General features: G+C 47.6%; 1 protein-coding gene and 1 long non-coding RNA gene across 16 annotated transcripts in view; one reads left to right on the forward strand and one right to left on the reverse strand.

The window, feature by feature from the left end:
- The window catches only part of PRKCQ (protein kinase C theta), a 153941-nt gene extending 137823 nt beyond the window's left edge, over window positions 1-16118 (forward strand). For 9 of the 15 annotated variants that reach the window (XM_021065015.1, XM_021065010.1, XM_021065008.1 and 6 more), the window contains exons 16-19: window positions 1261-1449; window positions 7930-8007; window positions 12387-12515; window positions 14894-16118. In XM_021065015.1, the coding sequence (XP_020920674.1) occupies window positions 1261-1449; window positions 7930-8007; window positions 12387-12515; window positions 14894-15049 (552 nt within the window). In that variant the 3' untranslated portion in view covers window positions 15050-16118. The remainder of the gene's footprint in view (window positions 1-1260; window positions 1450-7929; window positions 8008-12386; window positions 12516-14893) is intronic. The other 6 variants (XM_021065023.1, XM_021065021.1, XM_021065019.1 and 3 more) reach the window with 1 other exon arrangement.
- Window positions 10653-14884, reverse strand: LOC110255719. Its single transcript, XR_002336421.1, has 2 exons — window positions 13465-14884; window positions 10653-12166 (listed from the first exon to the last, which is right to left on the reverse strand). It is a non-coding gene; the product is annotated as an uncharacterized LOC110255719 (long non-coding RNA).

Consider the following 16414-nt stretch of genomic DNA (forward strand, 5'->3'; position numbering starts at 1 on the left):
TTGTCTTTGTGTGTCTGGCCGATTTCACTTTGCGCAACGTCCTCAGAGCTTATCCATGTTGAAGTGTGCGTCCGAATTTCCTTCCTCTTTAGGGCTGAGTTAATACTTAGCTCTGTGGAGAGACCGCATTTTGCTGACCCATTCATCCACGGATGGGCCGTATGTGCTGTTTTAGAGACGGTCGTGGCCTGCTTTGTTGGGGTGACAGGCCCTGAGCAGGATGGCAATACGGTATCTTTCCACGTTAAATAAGGAAGTTGCTGAAAGGCCAGAATACGAAGACTTTTATGCCAGGAATGTGGACAGGAATCTCTTTAAAAGTTAGGTGGGATTCCAGACTTTAAATCCACTTCCCTAAAGGACCGACCAGACTCCTTCCCCTCCAAACACTGCTAACAAGTGTCACAGTGTCACCGCATGTTGCAATGAGAGGTCTTGGTTTCTGGATTTGAACAGCTCGTTTTCCTGGTCTCTCTCAGCAGAGTCACGAAACTTGACTCTTCGGAACCATGACCTGTTAGCTTTAAGGGTGGGCTTTGTCAGATGACCTCTTTGGAAGCTTGATGTTTTAGGCAGAGACTCAGGACCACAGATGCCACACAACATGTGGTCTGGTTTAGCGCTTCACCTCAAGGCACTGAAGGGCCTGGAAAACCTAGCTCTCTTAGGTCTGGATCTGCCACCCACGTGCGGGAAAATAAAGGTTGGCGGGACAAGTCAGTTGTTTCGCTTAAGGCCAGAGGCAAAAAAAGAGAGAGAGAGAGGAGAGAGGTTGAAACTCAAGAACGTTTGCCCAGTTTTGGCACTGCCCACTCATTTCTACCTAGTCACTAGCTTCTCGAAAGTTTCAGTGTAATCTTTGTAAAACCATGTGCTGTCTTCGTCATGAGCTATTGCCTGGGTGGCCTTGAGACATCCAGGCAGGGCGTTCAGACCAACCTCGTTTTTATTTTTTTTCATGTTTTGGTTAAAGTGTAGTTGATTTATAATGTTCCTTCAATTCGTGCCGTACAGCAAAGTGACCCAGCCACTCTAAGTCAAGGGACCAGACACAGTTCCCTGTGCTATACAGCAGGACCCCGTCACCCATCCATTCTAAATGTAACCGTCTCCATCTCCGAGCCCCAAACTCCCCGCCTGTCCCCCTCTCCCCCACCCCTGCCCCTGGCAGACGCAAGTCTGCCCTCCGTGTGCACAATCTGTTTGTTTTGTAGAGAGGCTCATTTTTAGTCACTAGGTCCCTGCCGTTTGGTCCTGCAGATCCTACTGGGTCAGAAGTACAACCACTCTGTGGACTGGTGGTCCTTCGGCGTCCTTCTCTACGAGATGCTCATCGGCCAGTCCCCATTCCACGGGCAGGATGAAGAGGAGCTGTTCCACTCCATCCGCATGGACAGTCCCTTTTACCCACGATGGCTCGAGAAGGAGGCAAAGGACCTTTTAGTGAAGGTAAGAAGTGGCCTGGAGGAAACGCTCCTAGGTTTAGTACTAGGCTTTCTCCTCGGTGCTCCCGTCCATTGCTAGGTTCGGGTTTATACCTGGCAGAGTAAACAGTAACTGCACTGAACCAGATTTAAAGGGGATGTGCACCCTTGTTTTAACTGAGGCACCGATAGGATGAGCATGAGCTATCAAAAGGAGTCTCAGACCCTCCCGTGCAAGAAACACCCAGGAACCAGTTCCAGGACTCTTAAACAGCCGCACCTTGAGATGTAATGGGTCTATTGAACAAAAGCTATTTGGGGCTTAAAACTTAAACTTGTTTCCCATAGTCCCTACTAAATCTGTTCAGTCCACCCGAAATGATAAAATTCCTAGAAGAACGTATAGGCAGTAACTTCATTAACATCAGTCCCAGAGATATTTTGGGGGGATCTGACCCATAAACAGGGGAAACAAAGGTGGGAAGAAACACATGGGACCACATGACATGAAAAAGCTTCTGCACAGCAACGAAATCATCAAAATGAAAACTTTGAATGGGAGAGGATACTTGCAAATCATATTTGGTAAGGGATTAACATCCAAAATATAAAAGAACTCATACAGCTCAGTGACAGTCTGATTTTAAAATGGTAGATATATACAATGGACTACTACTCAGCCATAAAAAAGAATGAGATAATGCCATTTGCAATAACATGGATGCAACTAGAGATTCTCATATCAAGATAAGTCAAAAAGAAAAAGACAAATACCATATGATAGCACTTATACGTGGAATCCAAAATATGGCACAAATGAGCCTATCCACAGACAAGAAACAGACTCACAGAGATATAGAACAGACTTGTGGTTGCCGAGGGGGAGGGAGTGGGATGGACGGGGCGTTTGGGGTTAGCAGATGCAAACTGACATTTAGAATGGATGGGCAGTGAGGTCCTGCTGTATAGCACAGGGAACCATATCCAGTTTCTTGGGATAGAACATGCTGGAAAATACTATGAGAAAAAAAAAAAAAAAACCATGATGAAAGATGTGTGTGTATCACTGGGTTACTATACTGTACAACGGAAATTGGCACAACGCTGTAAATTAACTACACTTTAATTTTAAAAAAGCAAAATGTAATGGATGAAGGGATCTGAATAGACAATTTTCTCAAAGATGAAAAGATGGCTAATAGGCACATGAAAAGATGCTCAGCATCACTAACCAGGGAAACTACAAGTCAAACCAAAGCCACAGTGAGCTATCGCCTCACACCTGTCAGAATGGCTGCTATGAAGAAGATGGGAGAAGGTACCAGCAAGGATGTGAAAAAATGGAACTCCAATGATGGAAGACCACTGCTGGTGGGATGTCAACTGGTGGAGCCACTGTGGAAGCAAGTATGGAGATCCTTCAAAAAGTTACGACTAGAATGACAATACACTCATATCGTATTCCACTTCTGGGTATTTATTCAAAGAGCATGAAAACACGAATTGGAAAAGATATATGTACCCTTATGTTCATTGCAGCCTTCTTTGAAATAGCCAAGAAATGGAAACAATCCAAGTGTTTGTCAATAGACGACCAGATGAAGAGGTGGAATGTATACCCAATGGAACATTAGCCAAAAAAAGTGAAATGCTGCCATTTGCAACACCACGAATGGAGAGGGTCTTGTGCCAGTGAAATAAGACAAAGACAATTACTGTGGGATTTCATTCACGTGGAACCTAAAAAATAAACTCATGGATACCGAGAACAGATTGATGGTCACCAGAGGAGAAGGGGCAGGGTGGGCAATGCTGGGTGAAGGGGGCAACGCTGTGGTGAAGGAGGGGTAACCAGGCTTTGGTGGTGATCACGCTGGAGTGGGTGCAGAGGCTGAATTATAATGCTCTACACCGGAAACTTACCATGAAAAAAATCTTTCCCTGCCCTGGCTGAAGGCTTGGATAGAACAAGTGATTTTCAGCTCACTTTTAGATAAAAGACCAACTTCTCGTCCCTCCTACATTATGAGACACCATCTCAGCCAAGAAAGCAAAGCTGTTCTGTCCAAGACATAAGTCATCACACCCATCTTAAAGGTTTTGGTTTGTTCTTTTGTTTTTTGTCTTTTTAGGGCCGCACATGCAGCACATGGAGATTCCCAAGCTAAGGGTTGAATCAAAGCTGCAGCTGCTGGCCTACACCACAGCCACAGCCACACAGGATCCAAGCCGCATCTGCAACCTACACCACAACTCACGGCAATGCCAGATCCTTAACCCACTAAGCGGGGGCCAGGGATCCAACCTGCGTCCTCATAGATGTTAGTCAGATTCGGTGTCCACTGAGCCACGACGGCAACTCCCATCATGTCCATCTTAAAAGCACAGACTCCCACTCCCTTTCCGCTGGGCAGGCGCATGGCCGCCACCCACCTTTGGAAAAGGGAGTCTGTTCACATTGTGTCCTGCATGCGTGTCCCCCTCTTCCCCATCTCCTGTGTTTCTATTTCCGACCAAACACAGGGAGAGGATGGAGGGATGAGGAGGAGAAAGAACTGCTCTTCCACGGCTGGGGGGCTTCATGCTCTTGGAATCCATTGGGTTTTCAAGCCAAGGCTTTCTATGGGATTCAGACAGGTGTTTTGGAAATCCCTGTCCCTGGGGACATCTTTGACGGAAGCCCTTGAGGTGCAGGCTCCTGGATCCATCCCTCAGCCCAGCTACTGGACTGAATCCCACTCCAGCCACACCCCATCCCAGCGGGACCCGCTGCTGCTGAGCGGGCTCTCCCAGGCAGCACTTAGGACAGACGCAGACCCGCTCTCCTCACATCCCCGACCTGCATCCACGGGACACCCTGATGTATTTTCCACCCTGAAACCTAAAGAGAGCAGTCTTCTACCATCTCAGCAGCAGTCTCCAGAACTCAGCATCAAAGCAACAGTCAGACCCCACCCGTGACACCCCAGGATCAGTTAAGACCTGGCGCTAGTGCTAGAGAAGCAAACCATGCTCCAAGACTCACTGGTTAAGAAAGCAGGAGCTCCCGGGCACCCACACAGACACACGAGGAGCACCTGAGAGCCACCGTTAACGATCTAGACCTTAAAGCCCCAGGTTGCCTTTGCTGAGGATACAAAATACCATCTGCCGTGTGAGTGCCATGTGCTAGAAAATGAAAATCCTGCTAATTCACCATGCTAATGAGCTGCTATCATAGTAAGCGCCTACACCTGCTGAGCTGTCCCAGCACCTCTGGGGGCCAAAGAGACCTACCAATGTGACCAAAAGCCCAGCAAGTCGAAAGGCAGTGGACCGAGAATACAGGTGTTTTGAACAAAACGGTTTGGTTTCTGGAAATTCATCTCAGCCGGCTAAAAACAAATCATTTAGGGAAATAATGTTTAGCCTTGCTCGTCTTATAATGAAAAGGGGACCAGGACAAGATCCTTCACCATTAGACGCTGTCCATGGATTTGAAATCCAAACTTGGATTACCCTGCCTACCTTTTTCTCACTAATCTGCTTTTTTTCTCATGAAGAACGACTCAGAATTAAATTTTAGGGCATAATACACGTTTGCCTTTCTGATACAACTGTCAGGTTGTCTAGGGTGTTTGAAATGTTGAGCATTCTCGCGGCATTCTCCCTAAGGAACCAAGATCTAGAACTTCAAGTGCTGACAAAGCCCTCGTAGGAGTCCCAGCCCGAGGCTGATGGTGTGTAAACATCTGAGCCAGTCTCACTCAATTCTCACTTGCTCTCTGATCCAAGCAAGCCATAAACTTAGAAAACTCCCCAAACGGCCAATTAAATTCACTTTTAATGACTGAACAAAACACATATAAAATGAAAGCTAATTTCAAAATTAACCAAGTTTTAAAAAAGATGACAGCAGTAAAAATAAATTAGCAGGATGGGAATGTAAAGTTTTGCTCTCCATAAAGGCAATTTCAGGTATTATTACAGGTGCTACATTTATTCTACACTTGGCTCTTAGACTTAACTAAGGTGTGTTAATTGTCTCTAGCTGCCATGAACAAAACACCATAGACTGGGCAGCTTAAACAACAGAAACTCACTTACAGGTCTGGAGGCTGGAAGTCCGAAGAAGTCCAAGGTCCGGGGCCAGGGCCAGGGCCAGGGCCAGGCCCAGCAGAGAGAGTTCCACACCCAGTTTGCAGGGCTGCTTTCTCGCGAGAGTGCGCTGGCGTCTCCTCTTATAAGCCCTGAGCCGATAGGCTCAGGCCCCACCCTGTGACCTCATTTAACCTTAAGTACTTTCTTCCTCCAAGTACCTTCACACTGGTTAGGGATTCAACACATCAATTTTGAGGGAACACAATTCAACCCACAGCACAAAGGGGGCGCTGAGAAGTCCTGGGCCATCCAAACTCACCAGAAAGGGGGAAACGGGAACGGCTTGGGGGTCTGGAGGCTCTGGTGCAGCCGCTGTAACCTACCTTTACATAAAGCCGAACAGCTGTGCCGCCTAAACCCAGCTCCATCTGGCAAAGGGTGATTTCCCAGCATGCCACAGGGAGGATGTAAGTGGGGCCAGCTGGAGGTAACGAAGTACATCTGTAGAAGGACACTGGGGGAGTTCCCGTCGTGGCGCAGTGGTTAACGAATCCGACTAGGAACCATGAGGTTGCAGGTTCGATTCCCTGCCCTTGCTTAGTGGGTTAACGATCTGGCATTGTCGTGAGCTGTGGTGTAGGTCGCAGACGAGGCTCAGATCCCGTGTGCTGTGGCTCTGGCGTAGGCTGACAGCTACAGCTCTGATTCGACCCCTAGCCTGGGAACCTCCATATGCTGCAGGAGCAGCCCAAGAAATGGCAAAAAGACAAAAAAAAAAGAAAGAAAGAAAAAAGACACTGGGAATGGTGGTTTCAAAGGAGAGGAAGACTGGGGAGGAGGAAAGGATTACTTCCGGTAGGAGGAGAAAAGATGTAAAGTCATGCATGTGGAAGATTATGCAGCAGTGAAAAGGATGGAACTATGGGTTCACAGAACAATGTGAATGGGTCACCAAGACATTAAGCCAAGTGGGGGGGAGAAAAAGCCCATCTCAAAAGGTCAGACTGTATGAGTCCACATGTGTGACATTCTTGAGAGGACAACGCGGCAGAGATGGTGATCAGATTAGTGGCTGCGGGGCTTAGGGATCGGGGAGGCAGGGGAATGACTCTGAAAGGGGAGCCCAAGGGAGATCTCTGTGGTGCTGGCACGGTTCTGGATCCTGTTTGTGAAGGTGGTTACGGAGACGTGGTTATAGAGACCTCCCTGTGTGATGAAATGACACAGAACAAGATACACGGTATCAGTGCCTGTGTCCTGGTTTTGATATTATACTCTCATCGTCTATGACGGAAGCACTCGGGGAAACTGAGTGAAAGTACATGGGACATCTCTGTACTATCTTTTCAACTTCCTGTGAATCCATATGTATGGTCTGCGTGTGTCCTCCCCCACCGCCCCAGAAAATCACATGTGGAAGTCTTCTAACCCCCCACGTGGTGGTTTTAGGGGGTGAGGCTTTGGGAAGGTAATTAGGTTTAGACGACATCATGATTCCTCAAAATGAGATTAGTGCCCTTTAAAAAAGAGGGAGAAGGAAATCTCTCCCCTCAAACACATGCACCTAGAAAAGGCCAGGGAAACACACAGCCAGAAGACAGCCACTGGTGAGCCGCGAAGAGAGGCTTCCCAGAACCTGGCCATGCCACCTGCAAGCCACGAAGAGAGGCTTCCCAGAACCTGGCCATGCCAGCACCTTAACCCTGGATGTCCTGCCTCCAGAACCATGAGAATAAATGTCTCCTGTTTAAGCCTACACATCAGTGGTGTTTTTGTTCCAGCATCTCAAGCAGGCTAAGATCGTAATTATTTCAAAATAAACAGTTTAAAAACAAAACTAAATGTTAGACTAAACACCAGCAAACAGACAAAAAGAGTCATCTGCAGAGTTTCAGTGGCAGGAAGAGATTTGCTGTGAGAGTAGACCGTAAATTTGGCGAATTGGACAGAAACCAAGACAACTGAGAATAAAGAAGGAGAGGAAGTGGGACTCCCGATGAAGGGGGTTTAACCTCTTGGTGAAGAGGTTTTAAATCCACATGGAAGAGTCTGGGCTTAGTCTTTCTCATGTGAGTTAATAGAAATTCTCTATTCTTGTCCATGAAGAAGAGGGTTCTCCCATGTTCTAGGAGCTGGGCGAATAGAAATTAGTTTCCAGCCTGTGAGTCGCTGATTGTAAGACTGGCTTCTAGTTTCACCTCTGTGCCTCTTTGGCTCTACAGTTTTGATCCAGCAGCCCCCACATCCTCAAGCTCCCTTTTCTGCAGAAATCAAAGGTAATATCATTTCTGAGAAACTTCCTCTAGAGAATTACAGATAATGTTGTGAAACCCAGAGTCACGGGGCCTCTGGGAAAGCTAAGTGAAGAGTATTCAATGGCATCTGTAACAGGAGGAGGCTCAGTACTGGACTCCATTCTCTTTAGCCCTCGCAGGACGCAGATACATGCCGTGCACTGAGCAAACGTACAGCAGGAGAGGCTGCATGTCATCAAGAAGTACAGGTGGGATACCGCTGTCTCGTGCCTGTCACCCAAGACACGCCCTTTTCTTCCCTTCATCCAGGATGTCCTGTCCCTTTGTTTGGAAAATGATGGAAAATTCGTGCTCTCAAATAGAAATACCTCTCCCTTTTGTAGAAAGAGCCGTTGGCAGAGGGACAGAAGAGGGAGAGAAGATTCCAGGGGCAGGTGCCAAGCCCGGGGGGCCATCCGAGGCAGCCCAGCCCTGCTTTTTCTCCTGGACAGTCGAGTAAATTTACACAAACTCCAGATGCATCCTGGCCATTTATGTCGGGGTGTGCTCTTTCCTGTCAGTACAGACCACACTTCTGACAGCTTCTATGGACAAAATCAAGTCTTTCCGCATGAGCATGTATTCCTTCGGGGCAGCCTCCCTGCAGCAGAGCCGGTGACCTTCCATAAGGTCAACCAGCATCTTTAGAACCGGGTTGGCGGGGGGGGGGGGGGCTGCTGCAGGGCAGAGAGGATGAATATTTATTCTTCTGTACAAAACTAGAAAGAATTCTGAGTCTCGATGCTGGAGATCATATCATCCCCTCCTTATACATTTTATCTTTAAACGTTTCTGAAATTTCCCAGGTCCACATGCCAGGCTCAAAATGCCACATGTTCCTGGGAACACCGAGCATGCATGCCCTTGGCCCAAGGCAGTTCCTTCCAACCGATTCCCTGAAGCATCTGCTTTATAACATGAGGCTGGTTAGGGCCACACACCTTCTCGAATCTTGTTCCATCCAAATGTCCTTCAGAGTGGAAGCCAGTCACTTACTAAGATCATCTCAGGGGAACGAATGTGGGGCAAGTCACTTATTTCCGTCCATCTCTCGACTCTTGCTCGCGTCTGAGTCTACGGAGAAATACGTTTCGCCATGAACTTGTCTATAGGCTGCTCTATATGCTGAAACCAAGAGTCTAACAGAAGACAGAGACTGAAGACACATGATCTGGGAAAAATTAAATGGAAAGACAGCTTGGCCACATACCCAGCACACACCCATGGAGTAGCTGCTTGGTCCGTGGCGCCACGCTGGACTCTGTAAGAAACAGAAACGTACTTGGTGTCTGCCCTCCAGAGCTTCTCCTCTAGCAGGAAAGCCGCCTTTTAAAATGTGGTGCAGATACACAGTGGGCTACTTTCTTTAAGGAAGGGGAGATGTTCTATAGAGTTCAAAGGATAGACTATCCAACAGCGGAAGTAGGATAGGGCTGCTCATCACTGAGGCTCTACTGCTGGCTGGACCCATGGTCTTGAGCAAGTTGCCAAGCTTCTCTGAGCCTCAGTTTCCTTGTATCTGCTTTAGGATCTGCCTTTAAAATCAGGATAGCCAGAGTTCTCATTGTGACTCAGTGGGTTAAGAACCTGACGTAATGTCTAGGAGGATGCAGGTTCGATCCCTGGCCCCACTCAGTGGGTTAAGGGTCCAGCATTGCCGCCAGCTGCAGCGTAGGTCACAGGTGCGGCTTGGATGCGCTGTTGCCGTGGCTGCAGCTCCAATTCGACCCATAGGCTGGGAACTCCCACCTGCTGCAGGTGTCACTGTAAAAAGAAAAAAAAATCAGGAAGGTCTAGCTGAGGCATCCAGCCCAAGGCCTGACTCTCTAAGGACACTGAATGGATTGAATGATGTAACCAGCCATGTGACAGGGAGTGTGACTCAAGAGGAGAGGTGAGAGCTCACCGTGAGTGGAGGTAACCAAAGAAAGCTTGGCAGAGAAGACAGGGCGTAAGCTGAACTCTCAAAGGTGTGTCAGGACTTAAAGAGGAGGAGGAAGGGACGGGAGTGGATTACAGCGAGAGGTAAACCCTTGCAAGATGGAGTGTCAAGGCGAAGGGAAGACCTCGGAAAAGGCCACAGATGCACTGAGTAGACACGTCCGGACAGAAGAGGGTCCCAGTGAAATCGGAGCGTGAGTGTCGGCATTAGAGGGAGCCTGGAAGGCCCGCCGCCCCAGGGGCCCAGAGGGTGTTAGGACTCACAGGGCAGAAGATCAGCTTGTCTGACCCTTCATTTTACAGGTGCACAAATTGAGACTCAGAACCTTGCCCCAGGCCATGGAGGTGGAAAGCCTCTCGGTTAACAGGCTCGAGTTATTTCCACTATGTGGAGATTTTCTAACGAGCTTCTTTGGAAGCCCAAGTTTCTGTAGAGAGGCCCCAGCAGCCACCATCCAATAAAGGGGAGAGAAAGTGGGGCCATGCCAAGGACTCCCCCCTTGGCCACACCAGGCAGTTGCATGAGTGTCTCAAGGGAGCTTTTCAGATAATTTAAAAAAGAAAGAAAAAAGAAAGGAGTTCGCTGGTGGCCTACCAGTTAATGATCCGGCTTTGTCACTGCTGTGGCTCAGGTCACTGCTGTGCTGCAGGTTTGGTCCACATGTCACAGGTACAGCCCCCCCCCCAAAAAAAAAGTTTTAATAAAATTTTTTAAAAACAAAGAAACCTCCAAAGGCAATAGCAATGGGATCCTGCTGTGTCGCCCTGGGAACTGTATCTAGTCCCTTATGATGGAGCAGGATCATGTGAGAAAAAGGAATGTCTATGCATATGTGTGACTGGGTCACCTTGCTGCACCGCAGAAAATCGACAGAACACTGTACACCAGCTGTGATGGAAACAATAAAAATCATTATAAAATAAAATTTTAAAAAGAAAGAAATCTCTGCTTTGCTCCAGCATATTAGTGAATTAATTAGCTGTCAGTTAGTTAGTGATTATAGAGTAGAGCTTTTGAAGATTTTCAAGTAGTAAGATAAACAGTAAAGCCGTGTTTTAAATCCCATAGACTGACCACACTGACTGGCGAGTCTTATGATTCTTATGAGGTATAAGCCATCCAGGCAATTTTGGTGCAAACGGGAAGTCAAGTTCTGCCAGAACTTCATGGACAATCATTGCACTTAACCGGCTTTTATTTTCAGGATTCATACCCTCTTTTAAAAAAAAAAATTATATTTGATTTACAATGTTCTGTCAATTTCTGCTATACAGCAAAGTGACCCGGTCATACATATATACATTCTTTTTTTTTTTTTTTTCACATTATCCTCCATCATGGTCCATCCCAAGTGATCAGATATAGTTCCTTGGGCTGTACAGCAGAATCTCATTGCTTACCCCTTCCAAGGATCCATACCCGCTTTATGACACCCTGTAACAAGCAGTTATTTCATAAATGAACATCTAGCTGATGAAAGAAAAAGGGTAGCTGCTCCAGACCCCCAGGAGAGCCGAGACGTTTCTAGTTTGCATGTTTGGACTCTCCTAAGGCCTTGGAGCCCTCGACATGTTTTGTTTAAGTTCGAAGAGTTTCCAAGTTTCTCTGCTGTTCTGGCCAGTGTTCATGTTGACGTCATGGGGGGAAGTGACAGGACAGGGGCCAGCATAGAGAGGAAATATGTATAAAACGGGTTGGAAATGATCAAAGATGATTTGAGGGAGTTCCCACCATGGCTCAGTGGTAACCAACCTGACTAGGAACCATGAGGCTGCGGGTTCCATCCCTGGCCTCGCCCAGTAGGTTAAGGATCCAGCACTGCCTGAGCTGTGGTGTAGGTTGCAGGTGTGGCTCAGATCCCCTGTTGCTGTGGCTGTGGCATAGACAAGCAGCTGCAGCTCCGATTCGATCCCAGCCTGGGGACTTCCATATGCCACAGCTGTGGCCTTATCAGGCAAAAATAAAAACAAAAATAACCTCAATGATTTGAATACAGTATTAGCATCCAGAAGGCTTGCGGGAGTTAAGAGCGATTCTGAATACTGAATACTACAAAATCCAAAGCTGACTGCCAGGGAGTAGTTTGTTACAGCTTAAGCAAGCTCTGAAAGTGGCTTTGAAAGAAATCAGACTCAATCGATGGGCAGTCGGCCAAACAGCAGATATGCTGGTCACTTACTCTGCTTTTGGGTGTTCCAGACCAGGAATTAGCACACACCTGTCTGTCTGTCTGTCACTGTTTTAACCCACGGAACATCCCTGTGGGGAGGACGCCCCAGTCACCTTATAGATGAGGAAGCTGACTCGGCATCTGTAACTTGCCAGAGGGTCCCGTGAATTAGAGCTGATCTCAGTCCAGGTCTTTGTAACTTGAAGGGTAGCATCTCTAGGGCAAAGCCCAGACTCGGGCAGATGGACTCTTCAGCCTGTTTGAGGGAGAACATTGCCGCTCGTTTGACCTGAGTTGATAGTTGATGACGGTAAACAGAGGGACAAGGTTCGGAAGGCAGGTGGCAAAGGCCAGCCTTTCTCCTGGTGGAGTCAGTCACGCGTGTGCAGTCCTGGCCCCCATGCTAGGTGCACCTGCACCCAAGGGGGGCTGCTTCATCCCTGAGACCTAACTGCTCCCCCTCTGCTCCCTTTCAGCTCTTCGTAAGAGAGCCTGAGAAGCGCCTGGGGGTGAGGGGAGACATCCGCCAGCACCCCTTGTTCCGGGAGATCAACTGGGAAGAGCTGGAAAGAAAGGAGATTGACCCTCCATTCAGGCCTAAAGTGGTAAGGGGCCCCAGGAGCCAGTGGTCCTGCCGTCGTCATCCCCACTTCACCCCCAGCCCCACCTCTCAGGAGGGTCTTCTTTGACCATAACCAGGGTACTGGGTTTGGAGGGGTGGCAGGGAATGTGACTCATTTGCAGAATTTAACCTGTGTCATCAAATGTAGCTTCAGAGAAGTTCCCATTGTGGCTCAGCAAGATAAGAACCCAACATAGTATCCATGAGGATGTGGGTTCAATCCCTGGCCTCGCTCAATGGGGTTAAGGATCCAACATTGCCGCAAGCTGTAGCATAGGTCACAGATGTGGCTCGGATCCTGCATGGCTTGGCGTAGGCTGCCAGCTGTAGCTCTGATTCCACCCCTAGCCTGGGAACTTCCATATGCTGCAGGTGCAGGTGCAGCCCTAAAAAGGAAAAAAAAAAAATGTAGCCGCAGGAAGAATGAATCTTCGGATGTAGGAGCCTTAGGCATACCCCGAACTTTTTTTTTTTTTTTCATTTTTTTTTAACTGAGATATAGTTGATCTATAACATTGTGTAAGTTTAATTTTTTTTTTTTGTCTTTTTAGGGCCACGCCTGCAGCATATGGAAGTTCCCAGGCTAGGGGTCCAATCAGAGCTACAGCTGCCAGCCTACACCACAGCCACAGCAGCACCGGATCCCCCACAAATGTGGGGGGACCGTCAGATGTGATGGGGAGCTTTGCAGAGGATGCATCCAGGCTGTGTGGTCCCAGTCTGCGTGACCCAAGCCTGGGCGTAAACCCAGCCTCCAATGGCCGGAACTCTGGAGCCGTGTTTTCCAAGATTCTCTGACATGTGTCATCTGTCCCTGCAACTACATCCCCAGTGGTAATTAATAGGTGTTTCTCCATTTGAGAAGTAGACTGGTCCTTGGACAAAAGAGGTCTCTAAATTCCCACGTGCACAGCCACCCGCCAGCCGCTCACCTCGTGAGAAAAGGCAGAACTTCCTGGGTCACCACAAGATGCGGCAATGCTGAGATGACAAAAGTTCTGGGGGTGGATGGCGGTCATGGTGGTCCAGCATATGGATGCGCTTCATGCCCCTGAACGGTACACAAAATTGGTTAGAATGGTCACTTTCATGTAATGTACATTTTACCACAACTTAAAAAATAAATAATAACTTTTAAGAGGACATAAAGCCAAGTGGCACATTTGCCAGCTTGACCCACTCCCGGTGATTCTGGAAAGGAGGGAGCAGTGACCGGGTAGTCTATGACCCGTCCTCGCAGGGAGGAGGCATGTGCTTGTGCCCCTCAGGCAGGCTGTTCACGGTGGCGCGTGTCTTGCTCTTAGTCCTGACAGCGAGTGGCCAGAAACAGCAGCGTGGGAAGAGTTCTCTGATCAACATTCCCCCCACGCTCTGGAGATGTTCCAGGGGTCCCACGGGCTGGACCTCTCGTTACTTGTTACCACACCATTGCTAATACCTGGGGTAATGGTCTTTGTGATGAAAGGAATTTTTCGCCTTGTTCTAGCTCATCAGAACAGTGTCCTTCGTGTCTCAGCTTCCATGGTAGATTGCAATTGACTTGATATTTTCCACAAAAATATCAGACCCTTGAGCTACCCTTTGCCAGTGGGACAATTCCCAGTTCCTCCTGTACGAAGGAATTTCCATGACCTGTGGTCCAGGCAGCTGTTTGTAGGCAGAGGCCATTGGCTTCAGCAGCTCAGGGGCCCCTCTGGGGGTGGGAAGGGCCTGACTCAGTTGCGCTCGTATAAGGATGACAGTTGATAGTGGTTACTCCTAATCTTTCAAGTTCAAGGGTACACCATGCTAAAGAGTGTTTATGAACAGGTTTCTTGTGATGGGCACCAGTCGACCAGGGATGTTGTCTTTCCCAATCCATGCTGTCTGTGGAAGACAGCTTAAGATGCTTAACAATAAAATAAATGTGTGTTGGGGGGGACCCAAGGGCACTGAGGGATGTTACTAGAAGAACAGGGATTTATAATCTGAAACTCCTTCTTCCTCCAGTCCCTCTGCTCCCATCATCCACCCCTCCCACTTCCTCCCGCTCCCCCACCCCCTGCCCCTGTGGGGCTTTTTCAAAGGTTACCAGTCCTGCTTCATGTAAACTCTTACCCGGAAGCATTAGGTCTTCCTGGAATGTATGCAAAGTGGAATTCCTTTATATGAATTTAACAATTCTGTTGATAAGCTGATGACTCCAGGTCTTAGAGACATTTGATAAAAGCCCTACATGATCAACCATGAGAATTACCTTATTTGCAGACACGTACTTCTTCATACACAGCTGGTAGCCTGGATGACAAAAGGAAGGATAATGAATTCAGTGGCTGATTTCCTTTCCTTTTTTTCTCCCCCCTCCCTAAAACTCTGGTCAAGAAATCACCGTACGACTGCAGCAACTTCGACAAAGAATTCTTGAACGAGAAGCCCCGGCTGTCATTTGCAGACAGAGCGCTGATCAACAGCATGGACCAGAACATGTTCAGAAACTTTTCCTTCATGAACCCAGGGATGGAGAGGTTGATATCCTGAGACTTGCCTCTCCAGACACACGAAGGGATGGGTCCTCCTTCCTCGGTGAACTGGTCCATGTGACGCACCTTTGGTTCCTTTTCAACCTGGAAAAGAAAAGAAACACTCAACAGTGAAGGCTGGGACCATGGAGCCCCTCACTGACTTTGTATCCATAGCAGAAACCAGCTCTGCTTCACTAATGACAACGCCCTGACACCTTTCACGGCCACCCTTGACCTTAGGTCCTTACTAATCGCAGTCATTTACTTGAAAGAGGGTTCCCCCCACTGTGAATGATTTGAAAACTTAATTCTGCTGTAAAGTATGGTTCCTCAGGCATCAACCGCTGATCAATGAAATATGTGTGGACACGAGCAAAATCCAAACTTCTCAAGACTGAAAGAGCATGTTGCCTGGGGTAGAAATGGGTTCCGTTCAGCTCCAGACAAGTAACCACTAACCCATTTTATTCTGTTCATGTCTCTGGAAGGGTAAAGGGTAGGGGGTGGGGGAAGCCCTGAGCAGGTACTTATGGGAATTCTTCATAATAAATGTAGCTTGTGACTTGAGATCTACAAATCCATTTATTCTGAGTAGCCCTGAGTTCATTGGAAAGACGAAAGTGGGGAGAATTTGTGTCATTGATGTGGATGGTTTACTAGAACCCTACTCTGGTTGTCTTGTCAACATAGACATTAAATTTAGAGCCCAACAAGGATAAAGTCATTTTACTGCTGCCAGTAGAACCCTTCCATCCAACCATCCTTAGCTGATTTCAGTATCAGAGGCAGTCTCTCATTTTACCATCCTCACATTTGAATGGGAAAAAAAAATGAAGTGCATAATTCTAGAGAAAAGAAAACCCAGTCCCTTTATTAGCCCATTACTGATGATTGGATGACTCCTAAGTCTCTTGAGACTTCATGCAAGATAAAAATCCATGCATGCTATTTGTAGCAGTCTTATTTAATTAGAATTCTAGCTATACATGTTGAAAGTATCTGTACTATTTGTATATTTTGATAATGCTGTGACAATGACAAGAGGTAGATAAATAAAAAATGAAATAAAGAAAGATGCCTCCTAATAGTTTAATTCTCTATTTGGCCCCCCTCCCAACCTGGTTCTGTTTTAGTTAGCATGAAAAGGTAGCTGCTGTTGAGCTGATGTACATTTGAGAAACATTAAAAATCCCCAAATAGGAAAGAAACTCCGATAACCCTAAGTCATTGGTATCAGAGTCATCTTTCCCTCCTACACAGGATTTCTTGAAGGCAGCGTCTCCAACCCCTGAATTCAGCGCCAATCTCTCTCCTGACACTGCCTCCCCCCAAGGATGCCCTTCTTGCTAGTTCTTGTGGAATATCATAGATCCTCATCTGC

The sequence above is a fragment of the Sus scrofa genome, chromosome 10, assembly GCF_000003025.6.
Source record: "Sus scrofa isolate TJ Tabasco breed Duroc chromosome 10, Sscrofa11.1, whole genome shotgun sequence".
NCBI lineage: Eukaryota > Metazoa > Chordata > Mammalia > Artiodactyla > Suidae > Sus > Sus scrofa.